Source organism: Spodoptera frugiperda, chromosome 16 (genome assembly GCF_023101765.2).
Source record: "Spodoptera frugiperda isolate SF20-4 chromosome 16, AGI-APGP_CSIRO_Sfru_2.0, whole genome shotgun sequence".
Taxonomy (NCBI): Eukaryota; Metazoa; Arthropoda; class Insecta; order Lepidoptera; family Noctuidae; genus Spodoptera; species Spodoptera frugiperda.
In genome coordinates, this window is record NC_064227.1 from 8,869,777 (window position 1) to 8,897,142 (window position 27,366).

Consider the following 27,366-nt stretch of genomic DNA (forward strand, 5'->3'; position numbering starts at 1 on the left):
ACGGTATACTATACTGATTTCCTTATACTTATTCTACTCTTTGGTGTACTCCATGACCGAGACCTTACCGAGACAATACGGGGATTTTTGGTATGGTAACATCCACTGAAAAATTATCTTTATTCCCTTGGTAACATCTAAAGGTCAATGACATTTATTTTCCTTAGAAGTTTGAAACACGAGCCTTTGGCAATTGATTTTTATACAATGAAAAACTTATCTACGTCCTGGCGTACTGTGTTTTGCGACTGTAGCGCTCTGGTACGAACTGTAGTTGGGCAGAAAGCCCGCCAAATACGATCACCTTGCCTAGTCGGAAGATACTCTTTTCTTAGGGAACTTTACTCATTGTTCTCTAAACTTTCATAAATTATGTTCTTTGGAGTAAATAACACTCTTGGTATATTTTCATCCCGATATATTGATAGGCACAGAAATGTGGAGAGTAAGGCAATAAAAAGGAGAGTACACTACCTATGCTGTCAATCGAATCGTTAAGTTTTATAAATGAGATAGTGTCACAGTAGTAGTAGTAGTAGTAGAAAATTGTTTCAAATAACGTCCAAAAGTAATTATAGTAGAATAATATAATAAAAAAGGAAAAGATATACTTACCTACTGCAGATTCATAAACTACACTAATGCTAAGAAATACGTATCCCCTCCACAGAGCCACTTCATTACTTTTCAGTTTTCACATCACACTACTTGCTACGTCCCCGACAGATGCAAGTAATCTCAGAAAATTCTAGAGCGACAGAACTTGGAAACTTGAAATACTGAATATGTGAAAAGAAAAACGTTGCCTTACGTTAGGATTTTCTCCTGTGTCGTGGGTGCGTTTACAAACAAACAAGTTAACATACACATGACACCCAGACCCGAAACAACAATATGTCACAGAGTTGTTCCGTGGGGAAATCGAACCTGCGACACGTTGCACGGCAGCCAGTTTCCAGCCATCGCGCCAACCGTGCAATCATAGCTAACACAGCCGTAACTCTGGTGTTACGGGTGTCCATGGGTTACGCTGATCGCTTACCATCAGGTGATTCGTCTGTTAGTTTGCCCCATAACCCGTAATAAGTAGAATAAACTAGCCAGCTCAAACATGTCAACATTTATTTTGCGTGTTTGATGAAACAATTACAAAACAAATGCACTATGCAGGTGGTAGTACAATACTACTTATAAACTTACATTTTAATCATACTTTATTGGGATTGGGAGATGGCGAGGGAATTGAATCACGAAATCTCAAGGAGTTAGGAAGGCCAAAAAATTTCAAAGCACCTCATTTATTTTATTCATCGAGAAGGCTGCAGCACTGGAAAGAAGGCAATAAAACAACACTGTAATATTACAAATGACTATAATTTTTGTCACAATTTTTCCATACAATGTTAATAATAACTTTTTACCTTAAAACTATTTATAATACATTACTTATTTATTAAATGTTGTATTTCAATATTTAAAATTCTTCCAGTTTAAACTCTAATTACATTCCACGGAGTCAGTTTCAGATGAGAGTTATCCATAATGCAATTGAACCAAATATTCCGAAGGACCATACAAAGTTTAACGAAATTTTGAAAAATCCACCTCGAATATTTATTATGTTACACTATCATGTAATTCGATTAGATCTTAATATACTAAAAATATTTCTTGCTTAGTCACTACGAGAAGTAGTTTTATCGTTAAAAACTGTACAAACATATCAACTTTAGTGTTACCGCTAGCGTAAATATTATAAACGGACACACGAACCAATCACGATCAGATGTGAACATGCGACATCGCTCAACAGTCACGATACTGGAAACATTCGTCAATATACGTCATACGACACAGGTTAAGGTAAATTGTACTTTATAATGCGAGGCGAGGCGGCGCGCGCCTCTCACAGTAAATAATTGACGAAACGAGTGCAACCAAACGTCGGGCGCGCCGCCTCGCTCGCACGACTATGATAAACAAGCACCGTAATCAAATGCGAGTTGTTTGAGTAATGCAGGCTTCTGGAACAAACCCTTGGCTGTCTTCACACTGGGATTACGAGACCACTATGATATGCGATAACATTTATTTCTATGTACTTATAATTTTCAACGGTTTAGTAAAATGGAGCCACGAGGCAGCCAAGGTTCAAAATAACTATATTTCAACGATGAATAACAAGCAAGTATAATATAATAATTAATAAAATTGAGCTAGGATAAGACCTCCGCCTTCTGGCCGGAGCCGAGCCCCCGCAGCAGCCACGAGCGGCCGCAATACGCGACCGACCTCACTGATACCAAATAAATAAAGTTCATTCAGCTGGCGGTGGGTGCTGCGGGGGCTGTGCCACCAACGATAAATGCTATTTGTACCAAACTACTGCAAGTGACGAGACGTTCCAAAATATATTTCGATACAGAGGCGAAGTACAGAGTCAAGTGCAGTGTCCACTCGCCCAGATATTATTGCTTTCGTTCGAGACTATCTAGTTACGATATTGCTTTGTTACTCCTGCATTTACGTATGTTTTGGCACGACAATACTGAGTGAAGCAACGGATGAACGCGACGACAGCAGACGGAGTGGGTAAGCGATTCTATTCACAACCAAGCGGCGCCGGGGCGCGAACCTACTACCCAGGCGACGGCAGTGCGAGCTCGTGAGTCGTGCAACTATAGGCGCCCACTGGCAGGATGCTACAGTACGTGCTGAGCGAACCCAAGGAAACACGTTACTGTATAACAATGAATTGTACTAATTTTTAATATTATATGTAGATAAATTTTAAAATATTGCCTCGAGTTAGAGTGAATTTTACAAAAATATACATATTGTACAAATAGTTGAGCGACTCAATGCATACACTGGTCAACCCTAACCACTACTCAGATAAGAGGCAGCGAGCGCGGCGCCGCGGGCCGGCCCGGGCAGTCCGCGCGTGCCCGGGCAGGCAGGCCATGCAGGCAGGCCGCGCCCGGGCAGGCAGTCCATGCAGGCAGGCCGCGCCCGGGCAGGCAGGCCATGCAGGCAGGCCGCGCCCGGGCCGGCCCGCCGCGCCGCCGCGCTGGTACAACACTAACACTAACTCGTTGATAGAGACTTATTATATTAAGCTACAGTTTAGTCCAGCACGACCGACCTCACCGCTCGCCTCTATGCTATCGTACAAATCTAATCTTTATGCACCTGATAGGAAAGTCGAAAGTCACTCGTGTCAGCCGAACGGTTAAGTGCAAGCGGCCCTTAACGACACTATAATACACGACAACTACAATGTAAATGAAAATATAATAATAACAATACAGATAATGATTACGAGACAGAACATGTATCTCCCGACATTGCACTCTGTTGCAGGAAGGAATATTGGCCGATAAGTCTTATTCGAGACAAGAAAACTTAGAAATACAAGTGGCGCGCAGGCCGGCGGACCAGCCCTCGGCCGAGCCACTGTCTAGTACCGGCCCGCGCCGGTCCGCCGGCGGCCGCCACTGGTGGCAGCGAGTGTAGGCCTTTATTTCGTTCACAGCGGAGGCGCCACGACTGGCGACGTTTAGATAAAATCTATACCGAGTACTAGCGATTGTGAAAAAATGAGATTTATAAAAACTGATTTAAGTACTAGATTATCGCTTAAACAGATCACAGATCGTATCCGAGTGTCAGTCGCGTTGGAGCACAGCTCGGCGCCGCGAGCTGTGCGCTAACGTCGCGCCACCGCGGGCGCCCGCCGCGGCGCCGCCGCACCCGCCCCGCCGGGGGCCGCGCCAGTAATGCCGGGACGTGCGCCCCGCATTAGTGTCCACGGTACCCGGCACGGGGCGCTAACAGAACCTCCCAATCACATACATGATCGTTAATGTACAAAATAAAAGCAAAAATATAGAAATAGTGTTATTGTAATAATTATTTTTTAAATAAAAATATAATAATATCAAAAAAGCGTAATAAAGCACTCATTATGTACAAGGCGTTGTTATTGTGAACAGTTCCCCGCGCGGCGCGCCGACACAACGAAACAAACATCAGTTACACTAACGCGATGCGCCGCAACCGCGCATCGCCCATAAGTCACAATAAATATATGTAAAATAATATATCTTAAGCAATCTTAAATACCCTGTTGATTTCATTTTTAAATAATCATGTTTCCCCTTTTGAAATACGAAAAATAATAATATAAAAAAACGCATTGCAATAGTGGTGGTGTACGAGGTCGTACGTAACCTAACCTAAGCCAGACCAGAACATAATGGAGATCATGTGCATAGTGACGTCACATGTCGAGCCGCGCTGTCGCGGGACTCCACGAGACTGCCTCCGGTGACTGTCCAACTATCCATCCACTAACTATCATATAAATTCTTCCGAGTAAACCTATCATTAACGTATATGTCTTTGTTACGTATGTTATTTCGTTTTTAGCTTATATTTAACACTTTATCATTTTGTGCAAAGGAAAGAGTTTTACTAATTTAAAATTTTGTACAAGATTGTTTACTTCCCGACGTACCCTCCCCTCGTATGTACAGTGCACGGACGACTCGCCTGCGGCCCCGCGGACTGTGGCGGGACTTGTAGGGCCTACACCTACTCTCTACACGACCCGATACCAAATACACCGAGAAACAAAGTAAAACTTCAACAACATAGTATAAGACTCGGACGCAAGTACTCGCGTCACGTAAGGAAACCATCGAACCCATCAGCACCTAGTAGACATTATGCATCGCGTTAACGTTAAAGTAATCCTACCGCGGACCGGGCCGGCCCCACCGGCCACGGGGCGCGCGTAATAAAATATAAGTTACAACATTATGTAAAATTATGCTATTCACTAGCGATCCGAAGCTAATGTAACTGTTCGGGTAACGTTATGTAAAATGCACGGCGTCCGGGGCACCCCTCCCCGCGCCCCCATTGTGCACTGGTAAAGGTCAATGACCGCTTACAATAAATGGCCGCCTCCTGCGACTATAAAAATATAGTTATCAAATGCTAAACTTGAATTATAAATAGAGTAAATTAAAATCTAAATAAAGGTATACATTATTTATCTCATAGGCCGTTGTTGTGACTTAGATACAATATTTGTTGGAGCAATCGGTTGGGAGCGAGAGAGTGCGGCGAGGGTACATGACATCAATTTGACTAGCCGACACGAATTAGTAAGTGACTAGAACGCGAAACACATCATTGGCAAGACTTCGTATTACGAGCACGCGGCCGCTAATTCCGAACACTAGTTACTTTTCAGTATGGCAATAACGATGGCCATAATTATTAGTTAGACATCACTAAAGATCACAGACATTCCGAATACATTAAGTACGATATTGTCGCACGCCCCCGCCTCCCAGTCACATCACAGACGTGCCCTACTAAACTAAACGACGACCAACAGAACCAACACAACGGCACTGTCATCAACTAGCGATCGGTAAAGTAACATGTGATGGACCGAAATAAAAATACATACAATATTTACAAATAAATCCTACAAATTAAGCTCCTCAGTTGAAAAAGATTAAATTACATCACTAACGATTGCTTTACAAAACATTTCCCTCGCCTCGATACTCAGTCCAATTTACTACTTACTCTAGGAAGTACTCGTTCCCCGCAGTGAGATAGTCTATGTACACTAACAGAAGCCGCCGAAGCCGACGGACGGCACGGACGGCACGGACGGCACGGCCGGCACGCCGCCCGAGTGCTCGCCGTTCTTGTGCAGGTCGATCAGCGGCGGCGCCGACAGGTAGTGCGCCTGCAACCGACCCACGGGTTATACACAACCTGTCATACCGGGCCATGGACCCTCGGGTACTCGACACCCACCTGCTGGTGGTGCGCGGGCGGCGGCCCGGCGTACCCGTTGTAGTAGGGCGCGTTGTAGGGCGCGTACCCCGCCGCCACGCCCGCCACCCCCGCCGGGTACCCGTACTGCCACTCCGACAGGTACCCGGGCGTGGGCCGCATCACGGCCGTGCCCCACCCGCCGCCGTAGCCCACGAACGGACCGCCGTACCTGGAACATTCATTCGTACTGCTCACCCTACAGTCGCAACTTCACGATCACGATAAAAACGAGGCTCAATGCATTTGATGCATTGGTTATATTTGGTCATAGTTGCTATAATGAAGGTATAACCTTCGTCGTACAAAAGTCAGTGTCATTATTTCTAAATTGAAGTGACATTAATTGTGTCTGTCAGTGTCGATTTGAAGAGAGACGTAAGGAGTAAACTAACCCGTTGTTCCCGTAGGCAGCCCCGCCGTAGGCGCCGTAGGGCGGGTACAGCGCGGGCGCGTAGTCGGGCAGCGCGGCCACGGCGGCCGGGGCCTGGTCCGGGGGCGCCGGGGCCGCGGGGCCCGCACCGCCCGCGCCCGCGCCGCCGGGCCCCTCGGCGATGCTGGGGATCTGGTCCACCAGCGACTCCAGCCCCGACAGCGACTTGGACGCCACGTCCTGCGCCTTTGGCTTCACCGCGCCCGCGTACTCGCCTGGAGAACCTGACATGACATTATTATCAGTAACAATATATGCATTTGTTAAACCTTCGATCAGTGTATAGTATAGTCACCTGGCGCGTCGTGCGGCGTGTGCGCGGGGTGGGGGTGCGAGGGGGGGCGGAAGGCCGCGCCCAGCGGGGAGAACGCACCCTCACCGCCCGGGGGACTCGACCTGGACACGTACAGTACGAATGGTAATGGTCTCACGTTGCTATACTGGTAGTCATGTTACATTATTTCAGTTAAGTTTCGATACTTTTTCACAAATCAGAACAAAGTGTATGAAACTAAGAAGTGATTATTTAATTTGTCCCCTTACCTATTGTAATTACTGGGATACATGGACGAAGGATGCTGATGTAACTGGTCTAACCGCGGGCTGTCTCCGACGCCTCCACCTGTACAGCAGCACACGAGGCTGGTTAGTGCGGGGGGGTAGCAGTGGGGGACGGGGCGGGGGGAGCGGGGGGAGCGGTACGTACCCTGGTCCTGGCGGTAGTAGTGGTCCTGCTTGTCGGGCGCGGGGCTGTGCGTGTGCTGCAGATGCGCGTACTGCAGGCGCGAGTCGTCGTAGAGGCCGGCGAAGCCGGCGCCGGCCGGCGACATGTCGCTGCCCGCCGACGCCTGCGGGCACACGGCGCTGTAGCGCGGCGGCGCGGGGCTCCCGCCGCCCACCGCGCCACTCACCTTGTTGTAGTCGGACAGCGACGAGTTGGAGTTGGACCCGGGGTGCATGTCGGTGCTGCCCATGGGGCTGTGGTCGCGCTCGGGCTCGTCGCGCGGCGGCTCGAAGTCGAGCGCCGCCATGCCGGGCGACACGGGCGCCGGCGACGAGATGGCGGCGCCGATCTCGTGCGACAGCTCGCCGCCGAAGCCGGCCGGGCCCGCGCCGCCCGCGCCCCCCGCGCCCCCGGCCGGGTAGTGGTGCGACTCGGTGTAGGTGGGGGTGCGCGAGGGCGCGGGCGACGAGTGCTGCGAGTACGGCGTGTGCGCCGGGCTGGGCGTGTAGCTGTGCAGCGCGCCCGCGGGGGACGCCTGCGGGAACGGGGTCGTGCCCACCCCTCCCACTCCGCCCACCCCGCCCACCGGCGCCGGCGACCGCGAGAACGGACGACCCTGCGACTGAACACACATGTTACATAGAATAAAATATATTATTATTTCGTAGTCCTAAATTAGTCATTTGATGAAACAAAAATGTACACGTAGTCGGTACTGACCTGTGGCGCGGGCGAGTGTGAGTAGGGGTGCGGGTGGTGCGGGTGCGGGGACTGCGAGAACCGCGCCTGCGGGGCCGGGCTCTGCGGGGGGACAGCGTGTTACTAAATGCGTCACATGGGCCGCTAGCTGCGAGCTGTAGTAGTGGGCAGTGCGTACCTGTGCCTGTTGGTGCGCGTAGGGCGCGGGGCTGTGCGCGTACAGCGGGGAGCGCGCGGAGAAGGGCGCGGCGCGCGCCGCGGGGGACGAGTACCCGCCGCCAGACCCCGCGCGCGGCGGGGACACCGCCGAGAACGCGGGGCTCGCGGGGAACCCGTGCATCACGCCAGACTCCTGCGGACCGTGCACATGTTCATGCTTTAGAATTCTATGTATATTACAGGTTTGGAATGTTAATCATAAATAAATAGAATTCGAAGGAGAAACAATATAATATAATTTCAAAGTCATCGGGAAACCCTTACTAGAGTTAAAGTGAAAAGAAGTAAGAGTGGTAGCGCGGCGTACCTGTGGTTGCGGCGTGCCGGCGGGGCGCGCGGGGCTGGGCGAGTAGCCCTGCGAGCGCGGGCTGGCGTACACGCCGCGCGGGGACGCCGCGTACCCGCCCGGCGACCCGTACCCGCGCGCCATGCCGCCCAGCATGCCGCCGCCGCCGCCGCTCACGTCCAGCCCGGACGACTCCATGCCGCCCAGACCGCCCTCTGTCAAGGGGGCAACATTTGGTCAGGACACCGTTCATAGCTCACAATATTCCGAATATTTACACAAAGAACCAATATTAAGACTGTAGCGGTGTCAGTAACGGGAGAGGTACAGACCTGAGTTGGGCGGCTGTTGCTGGAAGTAGTTGTTGGAGTCGGGCGCGAGCTGCTGGTGGTGCTGGTGGTGCTGGTGCGGGTACAGCAGGCCCGGCGACGGGAGCTGCGCGGGGAAGTCGCCGGCCGCCATGTAGGGCGCGTCGTGCGAGTGCAGCGCCTGCAGCGGCGGCGCGGGGTGCTGCAGCAGGAACTGCTGGTCGTCGGGCCGGATCTTCTTGGGCCGGCCGCGCTTCTTCTTGGGCGGCTGGTCGTGCGGCTCCAGCGAGGGCGGGGGGCGCGGGGCGCGCGGCTGGCGGGGCGCGGCGGGCGCCACCTCGCCGTTCTCCAGCTTCACCTTCTTGGGCCGGCCTCGCTTCTTCTTCAGCGGCACCTCGGTCCCGTCCTCCAGGATGATGGTGTCCCCCGGCTCCGGCTCCATCGTCAGTCTGCAACGTGGCGCGCTCACTGCGACGTCTGTCGTGCCTTACTCTACTGCCCTACGGCCCTACGTCCTACCCTCGCCTCCGCGCTACTGTCTACGGCGGTGGCCTGACGCTGTATTGTGAATACATTTGTCACAAAACTTGATGTCAGAATAAATTACGAGCAGTTACGAAAGGTTAGAATCAGACCAGGCTCGGCCTATACGGTCAGTAATATGCCAGCGCCAGCAGACAGCAGCGCGGCGGCGGCGCACTACGACAGGGCGTAGCGGACGCGCGCGGGGCGCCAATAGTTCCCCGCCTCCCATCCTGCCTAGTTACCACTGTGGCTCGTACAGCTAGACTCGCCTCGCACGTTACGCGTGTCGTGTCTAAACGTCTACCGGTCGATCTCTCTACGTAAATCTATCAAAAGTTATGCTTTGGCAGCGAGTTATATTACCTGCTGGCTTGGCTGAAACAATCGAAGAATTTGAAATAAATGGGCTAAGTTCAATGAGTACAAACTACACATCTTGTAACAATCGAGAGGTGGCGACAGCTACAGGTCAGTAACAAAGGGACGCGCATACTGACTCACTCAGCTGCACATTGTACTACGGGACGTCTACTGCTGCCGGTACGTCAGCGCTACAGCGCACATGTATCACTAGACGGTACTATATCATCAACTCATAGTAAACGAAGCACAGTAGGACAACAACAGACACACGTTTGATCCAGTTTGGTGACAAATTGATTACATTGTTGAGGCGATGGCGGACACTCACTATGGCGGACGTGACGATATCAAACATGTACGTACGAGCACACACAAACACCCTGCACCCCACAGAACAGAGGGATCTGGATACAAACAGTATCCACGAAGAACAAGATGAATGCAGCGCACAGACAATTTTTTGTCGTACTACCTGAATACTATCTATGTTGTATTTTATTAATGAAAACTGAGAAAAACGTTAACGACGCGTGCCTGACTTCCTAGAAACCAAAGTATCAATAGAATGATATTATACCAATAAACAGTAGAAGAATTATCACGGCGGTCGACTTGAGGCTACCGACAAAGAAGTAAACAATCAAACTTTCGCTACTTTGTGACGACGATATCGACAAAAAAGCGAATCTAGTTTCACTATACCAGACGAACATACGCTAGCGCTCGAATAACACAAAGATACACTACACTGGACTGGACAACTGGACAACTTTTTCAAGAAGAAAGGGTACTTCGTAAGAATAATTCTATTTCGAACGGTTTTCTTACGGAATTGTTCCTAACTAGTCAACTAGCTCGCTTGCCGTTCATATTGGACTCTAGTAATCTAGTAAGACACGAGTGCATCAATATATTGCAACAAAGCATGTGCCCTGATGTCTCCGCGTGAGTAGCCACTGCAATATCACTTAAACAGCTTTCAACGACAAATGTCGCGTCGGGCAGAGTGACAGCTCGTGTCCTCTCATTTTATAAGATACAGAGTTTGCAGGCTTACCTGATAGAGTTAAGAAAGCAAAACAATGAGAAGTAAAGCATATGAAAGAAACAGAAGCAAACTTCCACATAATGTATGTTACACCCATTGGCATCAATATCATGATGAAGAGCAGCAAAGAGAAGAGAACATGATTCAAGGTAAATACATTACCGTAGCTCTGCAGTTTGCGAGCGAGGATAAGTGACTCGGACAGAAGCGGATCACATATGGACGAACACACGCAGAGAGCCGGCGTCCGAACTAGCGCCGCGGTAAGTGGGGGAGTGGGGGGGACATACCGTCGGATCTCCATCTCCTCCTGCGGCCGGCGGCTGGTGTTGTCGGGGAACACGAGCTCGGCCTCGTCCACGTGCGCCACCAGGCCGTTGAGGTAGTCGCGGAACTTCTTCAGCGCCGCGTAGAACGGCACCTTGTCGGCCGCGCGCGGCAGCTGCGCGCAGCGCGCCGACGACGACGGCATCACCCACATGTACTGCGACAAGCCAGCGGTCACGCGGCGGCCCCGCAGCGTCGCCGCCGGGCCGCCGCCTCACTACTAGGTCACTCACGGTGTTAGTCCCGGCGATGGTGTCGGGCTGCTTGCCGAAGCAGAAGTCCTTCTTCCCGGAGAACACCTCGTAGATGAGCTTGCCGTTGAAGACCGCCACCTTGGGCCGGAACGTCTGCAGCTTCTCCAGCAGGATGGCGGAGCCCTCCTTGATCTCGCGCCGCGTGAGGTCCGCGCTGCCCTTCGTCGGCCGCGCCACCATGTTCGTGAAGCCGATGCCAAAGTTCAGCAGCTGCAACACAGTGTATACGTCGCAGTGGCCACTGCTCGCTCCGGCAGAGTGCGGGTACTCCGGTCGTTGGTACGTCGGTACTAACCTTGTAGTCTTCGTCGGCGCTCATTTGTTCCCGCGTGAGGCCGGACAGGTACAGACACTTCCAGAAGTGGTTCCCGGGGCCCGCGTAGTGGTGTCCCTTGTACGCCGCGAACAGTCCCGGGTTGATGCCGATCTGTCATACACACGCATTTGTAGATATTATGCTCATTACGCTAGTATATTCTACTAACTAATGTGGCACCATATATTATATTGTTAGAATAAATACATGCATGATTTTTGTTCTCATTGACTTTCCACATTCAATCGTATCGTCACAAATCTACTAGTTATTGAGGATTAGATCCGTTAGATCACAATATTTTGTCTAGTCGTAAAGGGCAGTAAGTCTAAGTAATGTTTGCAAGACAAAATAGCGCTCTACTAAACTACTAAGATACGAGAGATGTAAACGGCGATCATACTCACAATGATGATGTCGAGGTTCTCCGCGAGGTGGTCCGGCAGAGTGCGGCGCGAGACCTCCTCCTCGCTCATGCCGTTGAACCGGTCGTGCTTCTTGCGCTCCTTGACGGGCCGCGGCACCAGCGCGCCCTCCATGCCGGGCTCCGCCTTCAGCTCCATGCTGCCACACAAGCACACAACGTCCGTCACTACTCGCCACCACACTCGCCGCGACACAATATCACAAATTCATTAATTAATCTTTCATGTTCAACATATTGACGTGTGAGACAAGTTGTAAGAGTTGCCACTCACCACATGAAGTTGACTCCGCTAGGCGGGCTTGCAATGTTAGGCAGGGATTATAATTCAAATGACGATCATTCAGTTCCATAGATAAAAATATCATTTCACTGAGATATTATGGTCACTGGTAAGTAACGTAAGTGTACCAAGAGCTGAGGGCTCCTCCGACGAGGACCACCATGAGATTGTAGCAACATTAAATAACAATGACTTCCATATTATTTATTGACTGCGACTATGTAGCGGCAGGTTGCCTGCTGGTGATTAGCGGTAGATTAAGGAAGGTAATTTTCCTTTTACCTCGAAAAATTTAACGACCCATTCTACAGTGAGACGCAAGTAAAATAATAATGTTATTGCTAATACCGTGTTTCCGGAAAACAACAGCATATTTTATATTTCAATACTCTTTAGAATAACGAATGTCCTGTTCCCTGAGTACTGGAAACCAGTGCAATTGTCACCACCAGCTGGTACAAAACTATTACTGGGATTTTCGATTTCAAAATTCTTAGGCTTAAATGCATGGGATTGATCACCAGGTTCGTCTACATTTCGATAGGACTCATAACCACTACTGGGGACGGTGAACACCGACATGTTCTGTCATATAGAATAACGTCACGTGCAGTGCTTTAATGATTAACTAATTAAGTAATTAACTCCTCGTGACTGGTAGAGGCCGTGGCTAGATGTAAACAGTAGCTGCAGCGGGCAGCACCGCGCCGCGGACAACACACCATTGTGCGCACAACGGAGTGCAACAACAGCGCGACACATTTACATTATATTGTGCCGTGAAAGTATTGCCTCACTGTCTGGCCCATTCATGTTTTTCTTTCGTTTTTCTATCGTATTTTACTTTCTAGGAGCTTTGCTGCAGTGGCGTGGCCCCCTTTTGCTATCGGCTATTGGAACGGATTTTTCCAGCGTACAGCTGCTATTTAGTCGAGTGTACATAACGTTACTGCACTACTTCCGACTCCGAGGTGATGGCTACTGATGTGATATTGTTTCATATCGAATCAATGACGCGGTATCTCCGTGAACAATCGGTTGCTCGGCCCGCGCCCCTAAACAAATAAATTCGGATAGAAAGCGAGATTCGTCAGCTTTCCGTTTCAACGATTCTACCTTGATCTGATTATTTCGCTCGGATTTTTGGCTAGCGATAGTGCGGCATCGGTTCCGGTACCGAAATACCCCCGCGACGTAAACACATCGCGGCGTGCGCGCACGCGCGCGGCTCCGTGTCCTGCCCGCGCAGCTCCACAACACAACACGCCGCTAATTACCGCGCGGTGCCGACGCCGCCGGTACCGGCCCCCCGCCGGCCGCGCGCTTCACATCAACATTTCAAGATGCGTGCGCACGACTTACTTGTCATTTGCACAGCTAGTTTCATTTTGAGCTATAAAAATCTATTTGATAGCAGTTGTGGCCTCATTCAGCCGCGGCACTAATTTTACACAGAATTAACGAAGATGATATGTTTGTATTATTTTTGCGATGAACTAGCGGTACTGCCTTCAAAGAAACTAACACGCCGGCCTGCTCCGGGCTTTTTTTTTTTCGAATGTTATCAGAGGCTACTCGCGACGTTATCAAAGTTTTAGCAGAGTGTAATTGTCAATAGCGCATTTGCATGGGAACCCCGAATATGTGTAACCATACATACTGTACATAAACTAGGCTAGCTATGAATTAGTGTGTATCATGGTGGGCTCAGGCGTGGGTCGCAACCGCGGGTTCCGCCGCTGTGGAAGTAGGACGCGCGCGGATCGCTAATTCGGGCGGGGTCAGCGGCCGCGCGCACTAATTGTGTCACCATGCTGCACCGCCATGCGCCCCCACGCTACGACCGCTGCGCGCTGCTACACCTATACTACGGCGCTGTCTCCTCCGGCAGCCACTACCTGTGACTTCAGTACAGGGAACAAAGTAGTGGTTGGTGCTAGGAACAGAGCGGCTACGGCGAACAGATACAAGTACTGACCCGTTCTCGTCCTTGATCTTTTTCTTGCGGCCGCGCTTCTTGGGCTGGTTGAGCATCATCTGCTGCGGGTGCATCATGTGCGCGTGGTGGTCGTGGTGCTGCAGGTGCGGCGGCACGGCGTGGTGCTGCGGCTGCGCCAGCATGGCACACATGGCCTCCTCCTCCACGAACGAGTACGGGTCCTCGCACTCGCGCTTGATGCCGTTGTACATGTCCTCGTCGCGCTTGCCCGCCGCCGCGTACTGGTGGTGCTGGCTCATGTCGTACGGCACCTCGGGCTCGCGCTTGAACGCGTACGGGTCTCCGCCATACTTGGGGAAGGGGAAGTGCTGGTACTGCGGCTCGGGCTGCGGGGGAGGCGGCGCGGGCGGCTCGAAGTGCCGGTAGGGCTCCGGCTCGGGCTCGTAGTGCCGCATGAGCGGCTCGTAGGGCGGGTCTGGCGGGGGCGAGGGTTCGGCAGGCGGCGCCGGCGAGCCCTCAGCGCTGGAGGGCTTGCGACGCGCCGCCTCGCCGCTGTTACTCGTCTCGTACCCGTCGTCTTGGTTCTCTGTCGGCTTCGGCTTCTCTTCGCCCTCCTCCCTGAAACACAACAGTTACCCGTTACCTTCAATCCACCTACTTCTAGAAACAAATATGCTTGTTCGATCAACCAGTCAGATTGATGCATTGCTTACTATAATGGTTAAGAAAAAAAACTTTCGCATATTGCAGAAAAAATAAAATGTTGAATTATAGTCAGTAATCACTCAATAACAAATACATATTTCATAATAAATATCAATTTATATTATTTAACGAAAATTCCTATAATCGAACAACTCTTCCAAATAACATTCTTTTGCTTGACCTCGAAACCGAATCCGATACCCTACTACTATGCAGCAATTGTTATTAAATACAATCTGCAAGATTTCATTCATACAACAAAGGGCTCTGATACTCATTCATACCATTCATAACTTAGGTACCTGACTTTGTCTAGACACACTTAAGTCCATCCAACGCAGTAGGGCGCATGGAAGGTTGGATAGGTATGAGGGACTCAAACAAAACACACTGTATTATTATATCGTAGTAAAGCATCAAGCAGGCGGCCGTGCTGGCTGTTCAGCTGATTTGTGGCGACGGATCATCGTTCCTTTGATAAATGTACGAGCGCCGTGCCGGCCAGCGCAGCGGCGGCCTAACGTCTTTCGTCACGCACATTTTTCACATCACTCTCACGCAAATTCCTGCCAGGCCCCAGCCCCGTGCACGCTCGCGACGGTCGCGACTCTGTGCAACTACAGTCAGTATAAAGTCTCGCGAGTGATTCACAAAGCCCACTGGAATATTGAGATCAGCTGATCATGTCGCGGCGGACATTATGCCACATGTAATAAACATAACCGGCGCACTCGCTGCGAGCTCCATTCATAAAAGTGTTCTCTTGAATTATTACCAGCTCGCTACTTACTTATTATTGGAATTGATGTAGTAAACATATAGTAGCCGATGTTAGTATTGCGCTACGTTACTATTTATGACCGCTATTTACTAAAATGAATTGATTATTGAAATGTTAAAGCTAATTCATTGTATAATCATGTTATTAAAAGTATATTTATGGCGATATCAACAGCTGTAGCGTGTAGCGTGCACTGCACACGGGTATAAACAAAACAGACGTGCCTCCTTTACTTATACGTACACGTATAAAATGTGATTGCGGTTGTTAGGTTGTCAGTGTCGGCAGAGGGGTGGAATCTGAGAATGTGGCGGCAGGTGGGGTGCGTCGGTAATGTATTTATACATGTTACGCGAGAGACGAGGCAGGAGCGCTTCGAATACCTCGGCGCGATGGCAGCCCGCCGTGATCCCGGCCCAGCAGACGGGCTCGTGGCACATCGCACACTACTTACCAGTGAGCAAGTTCACAACTCTGAAGATCCCTACCGCCTTAGTTCTCTCCATCTCTATAGGATGGGATCACCATCAATGTCTGTTACCCATAACACGAACACTGGGCATATTAACTATCAATATAAAAATGGTTAACAAATTAGGTGATCTACGCTTTTAACGAATAGTGACCACGACCGAATGTCATGAGATAGTAAAGCAAAGTAACCTTCGCAGTTGTAAGTGTGAATATCTCACGTGTTGGCCACCAACCCGTGTTTCAACAAGCTTAGGTAAGCAGATGTTAGTGTTTCGCCATTCCATTACAATTTCCAGTTTCCTCTTAGTTGTATGAAATATAGACATCTGAAAAATACTTCATTTAGGTTTTAAATTTGTTTACTTCAATGTGCTGTGACCTACAAGGTCAAGACACAATGCGCCGTGTAACGTGTGAACCTCGGCGCAGCGTTCCAATAGTGGAGGCAGTACGTGTCGGCCGCGGCCGCGGGCAGCGCTGCAGCCCGGGAGACCAGGCGACGCAGTCAACGACCCACTTCTGTGCAGATAACGCGGCAGATATTGACTCGATGATTAAGCCACATGCCGCGCGTTCTGATAACTCGAAAGGCGTGCAGTGCTCTCCTACAACATTACTTATACTACGTACAGCTACGACCTATGTACGAGCCGAGTACACTACATCTATACATACTATGGATATATTTCCTACCGAGGCGTCGGCGCTTGACGAACGAGCTCTTTATCTCGACGCTCGTTGCTAGCAGCTCAACTACGGCTGGTTATCACACAGTGCAAATGAGGGACTAGGTGTAGTTGAGCTTCGTTTCCAAACTCTTATTGACCCGCTTTGAAAACGGTGTAGGTATTTAGAAGTAGAAATGGTGTACAATTAAATTGCAACGCAGTTGTGTCGTCCGCGCGACACGTCACCGTCACCGAGGGAGGACACTTCCTCCTGTAGATATAACGAATACATATTTATGTGTGCTATACTGCTGCGCGCTCTATTGTACCGCGCTCATGTACTTGTACACAGGCCGACCGAGTCGTTCACATAGATTCCACAGTATTAAGTATTTTTCTGAACGTTGCTGTAAAGTCAAGTTAACGTTATGCCTAAGTACCGTTAACCTCTTTAGTTCATCAAGAATTCGTATGCACATGTCCGAAGTTAGCCTCTCGGCACAAAATGATATTCGTCGTTACCTAAGAACGCACACAAGCGATGTGTTTGCCGAGCAAATACGAAGCAGGCTCAGCTCAGGAGTCCACCACGAATTAGTGGCCGGAGTGCGAGCTCGGGCGGATGCGTGGATGTCATTGAGTGGAGTCGGGCGATGCTATGAAAAGGTTTCGTCCTACAAGTGACAGGGAGACGCACTGGGAGGTGACCGGCCGCCCGTAAAAACGAACCCGGCCGCGTCACGCCAACCGACACTATACACAGCTACCTACGTATGTATGTACAGCGTACAGCGCTATGTGCTCACAGCCCGCACACAACTGGGAGTGTGGGAGTGAGCTCTGCGGCCGGACGCGATATACAAGCCTAGCCCCCTGGGTTCCATCGATTCGCTGCCGCCACGTGAGGACGTCTCAACATCATTTGCTAGCATATTTTATGCATTTCATCAATTCTACTGTACTGTAGTACAGCTATAGACACCGAATACTGTTTAAAAATGAAAGAGTTTAACAACTCGAACCTCGAACCCAGCTGCCGATATACAAATGATCCCACGATCGCACACCTAAGCGAACACTTATCGGATTAAACAAATTCAAAACGTCGGGTTGGCAACAAAAGGAAAGAGCATACGGTACGTACACGTACCTATCTCTGAATAGTTAATTAAGCAAGTATTCGAAACGATACTGCGTTTCATAAATGAGTTTTTGCAAAGAGTAGTTATGTAAGTAACTAAGTGGGTAGCTATGTAGTATGTAGTACAGCGAGCAGGCGAGCAGGCTGGGAGAGGCAATGTGTCTTGTTTCGACGCTGCCGTTGCTATGGTTCGGATCGATGGCGGTCGCCCGATCTGACGGCACACACTTATTAAGTACTCAGTATCTTTATACCTTGCTACTGAATATTGTATGCGATAAACGCTGTCCTGTCCCTCCTTACTTATAAATTAGAGCTTGTCAACGAGGCATGCGTGGCCAACACTTTGTACCGAACAATGCTACAGCCTACAGCTACAGCTGAGCTCCTGCTATGTTTCGATAGCTTGGTACCAGCTACAATACGTGCGGTAATGCTCCTCTTACATTACAACTTCACTATCGTATTAGGTTAAACCTGTAATGATAGACGTAAGTATGATGATGATAAACAGACAAACAAACTATAGTTAGTAAATTGGCTTCAGTACAAATTATTATTTTACTCTAAAAGATGTATTTAGTTCATTTAGTTATATCGACTATTTTTCGAAATGTATTCTTATTTTTTTTTGCTATATTACTTTGTTTGGTGAGATTGACAAACTTTTCTTGATATCATAAAATTATTTGATATCTAAGTAATTAAACGTCACAGGGACGATGATGCTTTTTTAACCGAGAGCGGTGTGTTCCGTAACCAGCCTTGGACCTTTGGACTGCAGTAAGCTAAGGAGACAGATTGCCAAGCTCCGCTTAGTTTTGCTTCAAAAACTCGTTTTGAGCTCATTAGCAAGTTATAAACACTTGTAGTTGGCGGTAAGTATACGTTTCATATACATATACAGTACATCAGGTGGCCGAAGTAACAAGTCTTCAAGTCGGCCGTACTACAGCACGTAGGTAGACAGACGCCTGCCCACGAGATCCGAGTACGGACGAATAAATTTGCGCGACTGTACGGTTTCCGTTCACAACGGAAAAAGTTTTTATAAGTGAGTTGAGCGTGTTTGGCACAATCGTGCTTGATAGAGTAATGTCAAGTGTCAAGGGTAGGGCTGGCATTAGTGCGTAGCTTGCGGTCTTTCCTTATTGTCATTTATCTTCCATGACTCTTGGAGTCACACACACTGCCCTAATTCACTGTAGCCCCGTGCAGGATGTACGAGCGGCGCAATTGCAAACCTAGGTATCTAATTGCCTTAGCACTAGCTCCCTTTCATTTACACTGTATACTAATACCATTTGGACAAACAGACAAATTTATTTTTCCGCCCCAAAAAGGATCGAGGTCACAGGTTTTTGCCTCTGGAGTACTTGTTAAGTGTATTCGTCTGTCTGAGAACACGACACGGCTCTGCGCCTTGTAGTACGATCCCAGGTTTTGTCAATCAATAAAAAGTTGCCAAAAGAAACAACCAGCCAAATATTGCGCAAAACTACTAGCTTAGTGCAAGTTCCCCATTTCTCCTCTATTCCTAGTTCTTGCTTTCAATGCCAATTGCTGCCGCAAACGTTTTAAATTTGCATTTTCGTCTAGCAACCCTGGGTCATAGGCCAATGTCTAATACGAATTTGCGTCGAGAGCGCGCTGCGGAATTATGCGTTTTTTATCTATCCTTGCCTACCTCGTGTAGACGCTTAAATACTTAGGTAATTGCGTTCCGAGACGGGGCTCTGAGAGACAGGCAAGTTCGCACAGCAAAGCGAATGGGATTTGAAAAGCGGCAACCGCGCCAGGGTATGTATGAACACGCGCTACAGAGCGCAATCAAGAACAGCGTTTTTAATTCATTTGTCGCATCAGTTAAATATTATTATGTTCATGGCAGAAAGTAGAAGAAATTATTATCAACGAATACATAATATCTGCGGTGGGTGCATTAAAAACAGTCACGAGTTCTTAACTCGTTGTATTCAGAGTCGTATTATCCCTAGTCCCTACAGCAAACTGGGCACAGATTGCAGAGAGCCCCAACTGCCCATAGTAGGCGGTGGCGCCCAAAAAAATTAAGAGCGCCTATGAGGTTCTTGCCCAGGGCGCTCTCTGGGTTTAATCCGCCTCTGCTTGTATTCACGTTACAACATGTACGTATTGCAGTTCATCAAATTATTTGACTCATACTCTGCGTAAAGCAAGTCTTGGTTATGGGCTAATCATAGCAAGCGGTTACTATCAACGCGAGATTTTTTTATACAGATTAATCACGTAACGTGTTTGCTACGTCATGACTTACTGAATTTGATGCAACGGAGTACAGAGGTTACGACGCTCAATAATTGCGTCATCTAACTGTCGAGTTACATCTTCTTTCTCTTTACCCATCATGGGATGAACTGAACGGTGTCAGCCCGATTGCTTATAGCCAGAACGAGCCAGTCTTACACTACGTTTTAGTTCCAAAAACTAGATTCAGGACTGTTAAGTAACATAAGGATTTGTAGGAATGCATTATAGCTATAGATTACAGATGAATTGGAAAGCGTAGCATAACTAATAACCTAGGTGTAATTGTATGTAACTGCCAGTTCCCGAAAATACATTCTTATTCATTTTTCTCATTTAAAAACCTGTCAACTAACACAACAAATACTGAAAATGGCGAGTCAAACCTGTGGTCAAACTCCCAAACGAGAGGTCCGTAGTCCGTAAAAGGATTTTTTTTTTTTATTTTTCACATTCTTCGTCATAAATAGAAACTTCAAACATTTGATACTCATTATAAAATCTGTTTTAACTTGTGGCAATTCATGCCACATGACATGAACTATGGACAAAATAACTATGAACCCAGTAACTACTTCTAGTACAAAGTTAGTATTTTTGGTGATTTCATTAGAAGTGGCAGTAACTAGGGCCTAAGAGTAATAATTGGCACATATCCCGAAAATTACTAGTTCAATATAAGTAGTTGCCGATCAATGAGAAGCACCATAATACGTATTGAGTCTTTTGTGGCAAACGACCGCATTTTTTTTTTTTTGCTTTAACTTACCTACCTACATTTTGAATCTTTCGCAGCTGCAAGGGACCATAGAGACCCGAGTGTATGGTGTAATTTCAACTCAATACCTCCATGCATTCTAAGGTAACTGGTAATAGACGGATGAACATCGAAGTGATCTTTCTTTCAGAGTTACGGAACAAAAAATACTATTGAATGTGCTGTGATCGGTCTTAAGTATTATAAACACGGTCGAGGTAGATTTTTATTCACAGTAATAGGCGACTACTATAGGTATATATTTAACTAGGACCAATTTGAGCATTGAAACAACATTCAGGTATTTCAGCGACGCCTGTAGTGGTTCGCAGGCAGCAGCCAGGCTCTGCTTAGGTTATGTGGTTACACACATTCCACGCACGCTCGTAGCATTCTTCTCGCGTGGAAAACTATCCATGTTTCACGGTATAATTAAGTACAATTATGTTTTTTTGAAGATTTAATGGAGAACTATATGTTATTGTTACTTTGTAAACTAATTTCAGCAGCTCTAAAGTACCTAATGGTGGGCATAGATTTCGATTTCACTTTTTATATTTAAGTCAAGCTTTTTATGATAGGGCTTTGAGCTGACGTTCTTCACACGGCATTATCGGGAGCATTGAAACAATTGACATTTCAGTCAAGCCATTCACGTAATAATTGCATACACTGATGATAAAATAGGATAGCCTGCGAAATTAGAGTCCTCAATAGCCCAAAGCAAATGACGTGGTACCGGCTGGTGTTGTTATGTGCTTACATAGCACACGTATATACATTTACGTGTATGTGGCTGCCGTAAAGACAGCCGAACAAAGCGCAGGTGCACCGAATGGGCAGTGCGTCTGCGTTGCAGGCCGGGTGAGGCGCGCGGAGGGAGCGACGTCGCTCTCTGTACGACCAAGTATCAGTTTCCAAACGCTTTGTCGACCCGGCCAAAATGTTACTATTTCTTGCTCATTCATAGTATACAGCACAAAGTTTATATAAATTGGCGATACTTTACGTCGATGAATTCTTCGCAGACCCGTGCACTGTCAAGTCGGTGGCTAACTACCCAAGTCATCCGATATGATTGCTTGCAGCCTTGACGCTACGCTCAGATGTTTTCAGCGCCATGTCAATGTTATACAAAATTGCTATTTACATAATTATTCGTTTAATTTCACATTAATATTGAGTAGCGAGTTGCACGCTCCGTCGTCACAATAGCCTGTCTTTTTTTTTTCAATTCCTTAGTAAAACGCAAAGCTTAGCAGACCTGCTTCCTATATTACGTGACTCCTAAAAGTAATACTTGTTCTTTTTGTGGTTCTAACTAAAGAACTAGATGACGTGGTCTGGGTCGGCACTCGACTTTGTACATGGGATTTTGTCCTGTGTTTGTACCTTAGCGTGCTAACTACTCAGATTAATTTTAACTCACATTAACGGTTGCATGTTGTAGCCCTTGAGCCTAGGTAGAGGTAGAACATCCACGGAACATATCGCTAGTTATTCTCACACAATAGCTGAGCTCAATCACTTGTTTGAAATAATATTGCATAATTACTGCATTCCACAAAGGCCGACTGAAGTTCTCTAGTCATTGAACTGAAGGAGGCTAGGTAACTATGTCTTGGTGCAACTTGTCAGCATCTGTCATAGGTACCTACCAAACGCGAAATAGTTTGGTATAGGGCTACTTGCACTGTCTTGGGTGGTAGACGACATCCCGGACAATACGTATGTCGGTCAAGGCAGAGGTTCGAGGTCTGTGTGTTAACTCCCTGCTAAGATAAGCTCGCTCACGCTCGTGCAAATAGTAAACATGGCCAAACACTAGTTTTGGTTAATATTTTGTTTCTGCTTTATCTGATAACGCGGCAGTTTATCTCAGGACTTCCTCTCGCTCGTTGTTTATGATCGAGTAGCAACAGTCTTCAGAGCGCTATCACGCGCGCACAACTGTGATCTTGAATATATCTAATTAAGTATAATTACTATATTATGTACGCTGAGACTTTTGTATAATTATTATATTATTTCCCAGAGGACAGTCTTCAACCGTGTTACTTTATACCTATCTATATCTACTTATATTTAGCAATACAATAGATTTTTTACATGCCCCGGTGACGGGGACCAGTTTCACAACAGTTTTGTCTACTGCTGTTTACACGCTTTTAGCAATACACTTTCAGGATTGGTTATGTATCTCCAATGTGATAAAACCAAGGTGCGATGTTGTAGGTACCTAGACGAGGGCAATGACAAAATGTCTGTAATACAATGCCTTCTTATTGACAAAATAACATTAATTAACAATCACAGCTGTGGCCGCGTACAAATGTATATCCATATATTTATGTTTTGCATGTACGTTGTAGGTATAGTTCTACTCACGTGAAACACTTGTTAGTTCAATAACTGAAGTTGCAAACTGTATTTCTGTTTCTTTTGTGCGTGAATCTCTCCTACCTAATTCCCAAATACCTATTGATGTTTCCATTTTACCGTACAGGGAGCTAACAAGCATACGAATCGCCTAGTGGTAAGTGATTAGCGCCGCCTATGAAGACTCGCAATACCAGAGGTACAAGTGAGTACCAAATACTGTACAAAAAGTATTTTTGTTGTGCATAGCACTGGCTATACTTAACGAAAATGTCATCACAGAGACTGGGTGGCAAGTAATGCTTACAATAATGTTTTCTATGAACAACATAAACCAAAATTACTTCAAGAGTAACTTACTCCACGAAACAATTTCTATAGTTTTTAACTAAGCACCTAATTGCAGTTAAAACTTTAATGCTTACATTTATTTACATTTCTTCAATGAACAGTTTTACATGGGACACAAAACATAAATAGTGAAAAATGGGTGTACCTTGTACAGTAGCATTGTGTCATAATGTGCACCTCTATATATCGCTTCACAGATAAAAGGCAACATGGTGTAAACAATTATAATTTGAATGGGAGACAATTGAGTGTATGTCCAACCTTTCCTGTATATCCCGCATATAATATAACTCTGTGTAGCATCATAATTCTGTGAGGTGTACACAAGTGGTGTCTCGTGGAGTGAAACTGACCAGTGCTGAACAAACCCAGGTGAGAGTTCATAACTGTGCAATACTTATGTAAGTTACAAGTTTCAAGCATTTTTCTTTTACTTAGTTGTATTATGTAATAGTAGAACTAGGCACTAGAACTAGCCCAAACAAAGGAGCTAGCTCTAACTGCTTCATAACACTTTGTAACAAACACAACTTTCTGTTAACAAATATATGCAACTGTTATATTACCCGTTGTAAGCATGCATATATTGAATGTCAAGACTGCATGGCCAATGCAATCAATGATTTGCTTAAGTCTTATTATACTGGACAGGTAATACAACATAGTACTAACTACATTATAATAATTTATTCTAGGTTTAATAAAATACTACTAAGAGTTATGTTCCTTGCTCTACACTCTTTCCAAAAAGACTAGTTATAGGAAAACATACTTTGAAGGAAGCTCGAAACTTCACTGACTGACAGAACTATCTATTATGTTGAAAAGAAAAAAAATAAATGGTAGATTTTGAGACAAGAACAACAATTAGAAAAAATTAAACTTTATTCCATTATTATAAGACACCTAAGTACATACCTAAATAGTTGATTTAATTGTTACATTACTAGGTAATATAATTTATTTATTTATTAATAGAAAAACAATGACATTATATTTTATTAGGTATAATACCCACTTAAATATTACACAAGAGAAACAAATATTGATTGATATACTACAATAAAATAAGCAATTATGTATTTAATTGATACAAGGTAAAGAGAAATATTCCCAGGACAGTAAGAATTCATGAAGGAAAATCATGTTTAATGTTATTTTTGAGGTCAAGTTATCAAGAGGTGAAACATCACATCCTCCTGTACAAGTGTCCAATGTATTGTACGGCCACTAGCTGTAGGTACACTGTGCACCAAGCTATATTTATATGGGAAGGTACTTTGTGTGTCATACTCCACTAGATTAGGTGGCTACAGAGTCAACACTTAGCAACAACACTTCAAATATTAATTCTTGTGTTACTAACAATGCCCTGCTGTGCTTCACAGATATATAAATATAGTATCTGAATAAGAGCACAGGCATAAGTACTACCACATTAAATAATTATTTATTGGTGACTTCCATTAATCCTCAATAACACACATTAATTTGACTATAACATAAATATTGTTAATTATTTGTGAAAAGTTATGTGTACCAATGATTTACACTGTTTATGTTGTATTTAAGCTAATCATCTGCAAATAAAATTCAAATTATATTAAAATATTATGTCAACACAAAAGATAAGCTTTTGTGTAATATACAGTGAGCTAAATAAGCTGAAAGTAAACAATGTTTATAGTAATGAGTACACAAAGCAGTGCATCACTTACCCAGCACTGGGTGCGCCACTGGCTGGGATGTCTGACATGAAGTCATATCCACTGAGACACAGCATCACTACACTAGTCACTCACCGCGGGGAATGTCTGAGCATCATTAACACTGAGAGTCACTCACTCCACCACTGTTTGTTTATATTGTCAATATGTGCCTCATTCAGCCATTAATTTATCAGCTGTGCTACAAATTGTAAATCAAAATGAACTACAGATTGATGTTTATTACATCATTACATTAATTCACAGTATCTATAAATCAAAGCTTCTAATAAACATCACTGTAAGTTATGAATTACTTGCACATTATTTGTTTATCAGCATATAAACAAAGGCCACACTTATTGTACTCTTGCTGAGAACCAGTCTAGTTGAAGTTGTTCATAAAACTGATAGATTCTAAGGCTGCAGGTGAGTGGAAACAAACATGTTCCAAATGTGTAAAATATGCAAAGTGACTGTGACACAGGAACCATTAAATTTAAAGGCAAATTCAAATAATTTAAAAACTAGCCTGGCAGATACAACTATCCAGTTTGAACGCTGTTCAACAAAGAATGCAGAGATAAAACAACTTTGTGTGCAATCATGAGCATGATGTAACTCAGTCACTTGAAAACCTGTAGTCCTTCTAGTTTTATCACTCCTACCAGTTTGTTAATAGTTTGCTAAGCAGGTAAATGACCTGAGAGTAGGTACACATGGAACACAATGCCAACACACTAGTGCTCATCACCTGAGCTCGGGCCCGCTACTGCCCAGGTGCACTGAGCACACATGCTGAGCTATGTCCTCACACTCACTATCACAATCACATCAAACACTAATTGGAACTGTTTAATGAGCCATTAACTGTAATTGCTGCATTTAAAGCTGAGACAACACACAACATCCAGCCAGCTCTCACAATGCCACACTATCAATGTCCACAGAGATAAATACACACTCACAGACACACAGCCTGCACCAGCAGTGCTGCACTCAGAGACACAGTCACAACCTAACCTCAAAATGCACACTAATATTAACAATTGACAAACGCCCAGATGTTAGCTAAGACGACATACACACACATGACATCACCCCAGTCGCGGACTCGCACGAAATTTTACAAAGAACGCGAACGCAGCCCGTACGAGGCTAGCAGTATGGATTTGTGGGCAAAATGCTTTGTTTGAGTAGGTAGGTACATACTCGCAGCCTTCGCTGCATATAGCTATAGATAGGTAGGCGCGTATGTTAGGTATGTGTAGTACACGGGTTATATGCACCTAGCCATAATTCACTCGGGCGTTTGGTGAGCGCCACGGTCGAGCCGCGCCGAGGCCGAGCGCCTCTCGCGCCGCCCTTTGTCTCGGGGGCGGCGCGACAGGTTTCGTGCGCCCCGCAAAAACTGTAAACACGATTCTGATTTACGATCCCGGCTGGCCGAGTCATTCATACGGGTGGCACCGAGGCTGAGCGGGCGGAGGCGGTCACGCTCGGTCGCCGCGCTCGCAGCTCGATCGCTATCAGCGCTGGCCGCGGTGTCCTCGCCTTGCAGCACTAGCGCGAGCGGACGATGCGACCGTTTCGAAATGGCGCAACGCGGAGGCCGTGACGCCGCGACCGCACGAGCGAGAGAATGTCCGCTCGGCGCGAGCGAGAAACGAGCGCGGACGGGCCGTTTCGCAACCTCGGATGGGCTCGCGGGGACCGAAATAATCCACGACGTAAGAACGCGGGCGGAACGTCCACAGCACGCTGTAAGCGATGGGTGCGGGCAACGAGACATGATACTCACGGCCTGGCCACTCGCAGCGGGTCAGCAGCGCCGGCGTCCATGGCGCGCCCAGGCCCTGGCCGCGGCCGGGCTCCGGGCCGACGGCCGAGCGACGCAACACTCTCTCCGATCTCACTCGGAACGCGACGACGAACACCGTCGCATCATCTTGACGACACAGCACATCGACCGCGGCACTTTACTACGCGTATAAACACTCCGCGAATGGTGTTTTGTTACATCGGTTGACTTTTCTTTGAAAAATCAATATACATTTTCCCAGAGTTTAGAGATACGGACGAGTCGATGTCCAGCGCAGGTTAGGTGC

The 27,366-nt window shown here is 46.9% G+C and overlaps 1 protein-coding gene across 8 annotated transcripts; it reads right to left on the reverse strand.

Moving 5' to 3' along the window:
* Positions 1-1,355: 1,355 nt before the first annotated feature.
* On the reverse strand, positions 1,356-27,366 carry LOC126911559 (AT-rich interactive domain-containing protein 1A). Of its 8 annotated transcripts, none has more exons than XM_050699231.1 (17): positions 26,548-26,982; positions 25,271-25,460; positions 14,050-14,628; positions 11,772-11,928; positions 11,344-11,475; positions 11,028-11,258; positions 10,758-10,951; positions 8,556-8,980; positions 8,245-8,438; positions 7,897-8,070; positions 7,740-7,820; positions 7,002-7,641; positions 6,839-6,917; positions 6,591-6,691; positions 6,258-6,519; positions 5,845-6,034; positions 1,356-5,773 (listed from the first exon to the last, which is right to left on the reverse strand). In XM_050699231.1, exons 2-17 carry the CDS (start codon positions 25,333-25,335, stop codon positions 5,651-5,653), a joined length of 3,627 nt encoding a protein of 1,208 aa, XP_050555188.1. In that variant the 5' UTR covers positions 25,336-25,460; positions 26,548-26,982; the 3' UTR covers positions 1,356-5,650. The 8 variants fall into 8 exon arrangements, with proteins under 8 accessions (XP_050555188.1, XP_050555187.1, XP_050555192.1 ...); XM_050699230.1 differs by lacking the exon at positions 26,548-26,982 and adding an exon at positions 26,344-26,523; XM_050699235.1 differs by lacking the exon at positions 26,548-26,982 and having other exon boundaries at positions 7,002-7,143; positions 7,207-7,641; positions 25,271-26,209.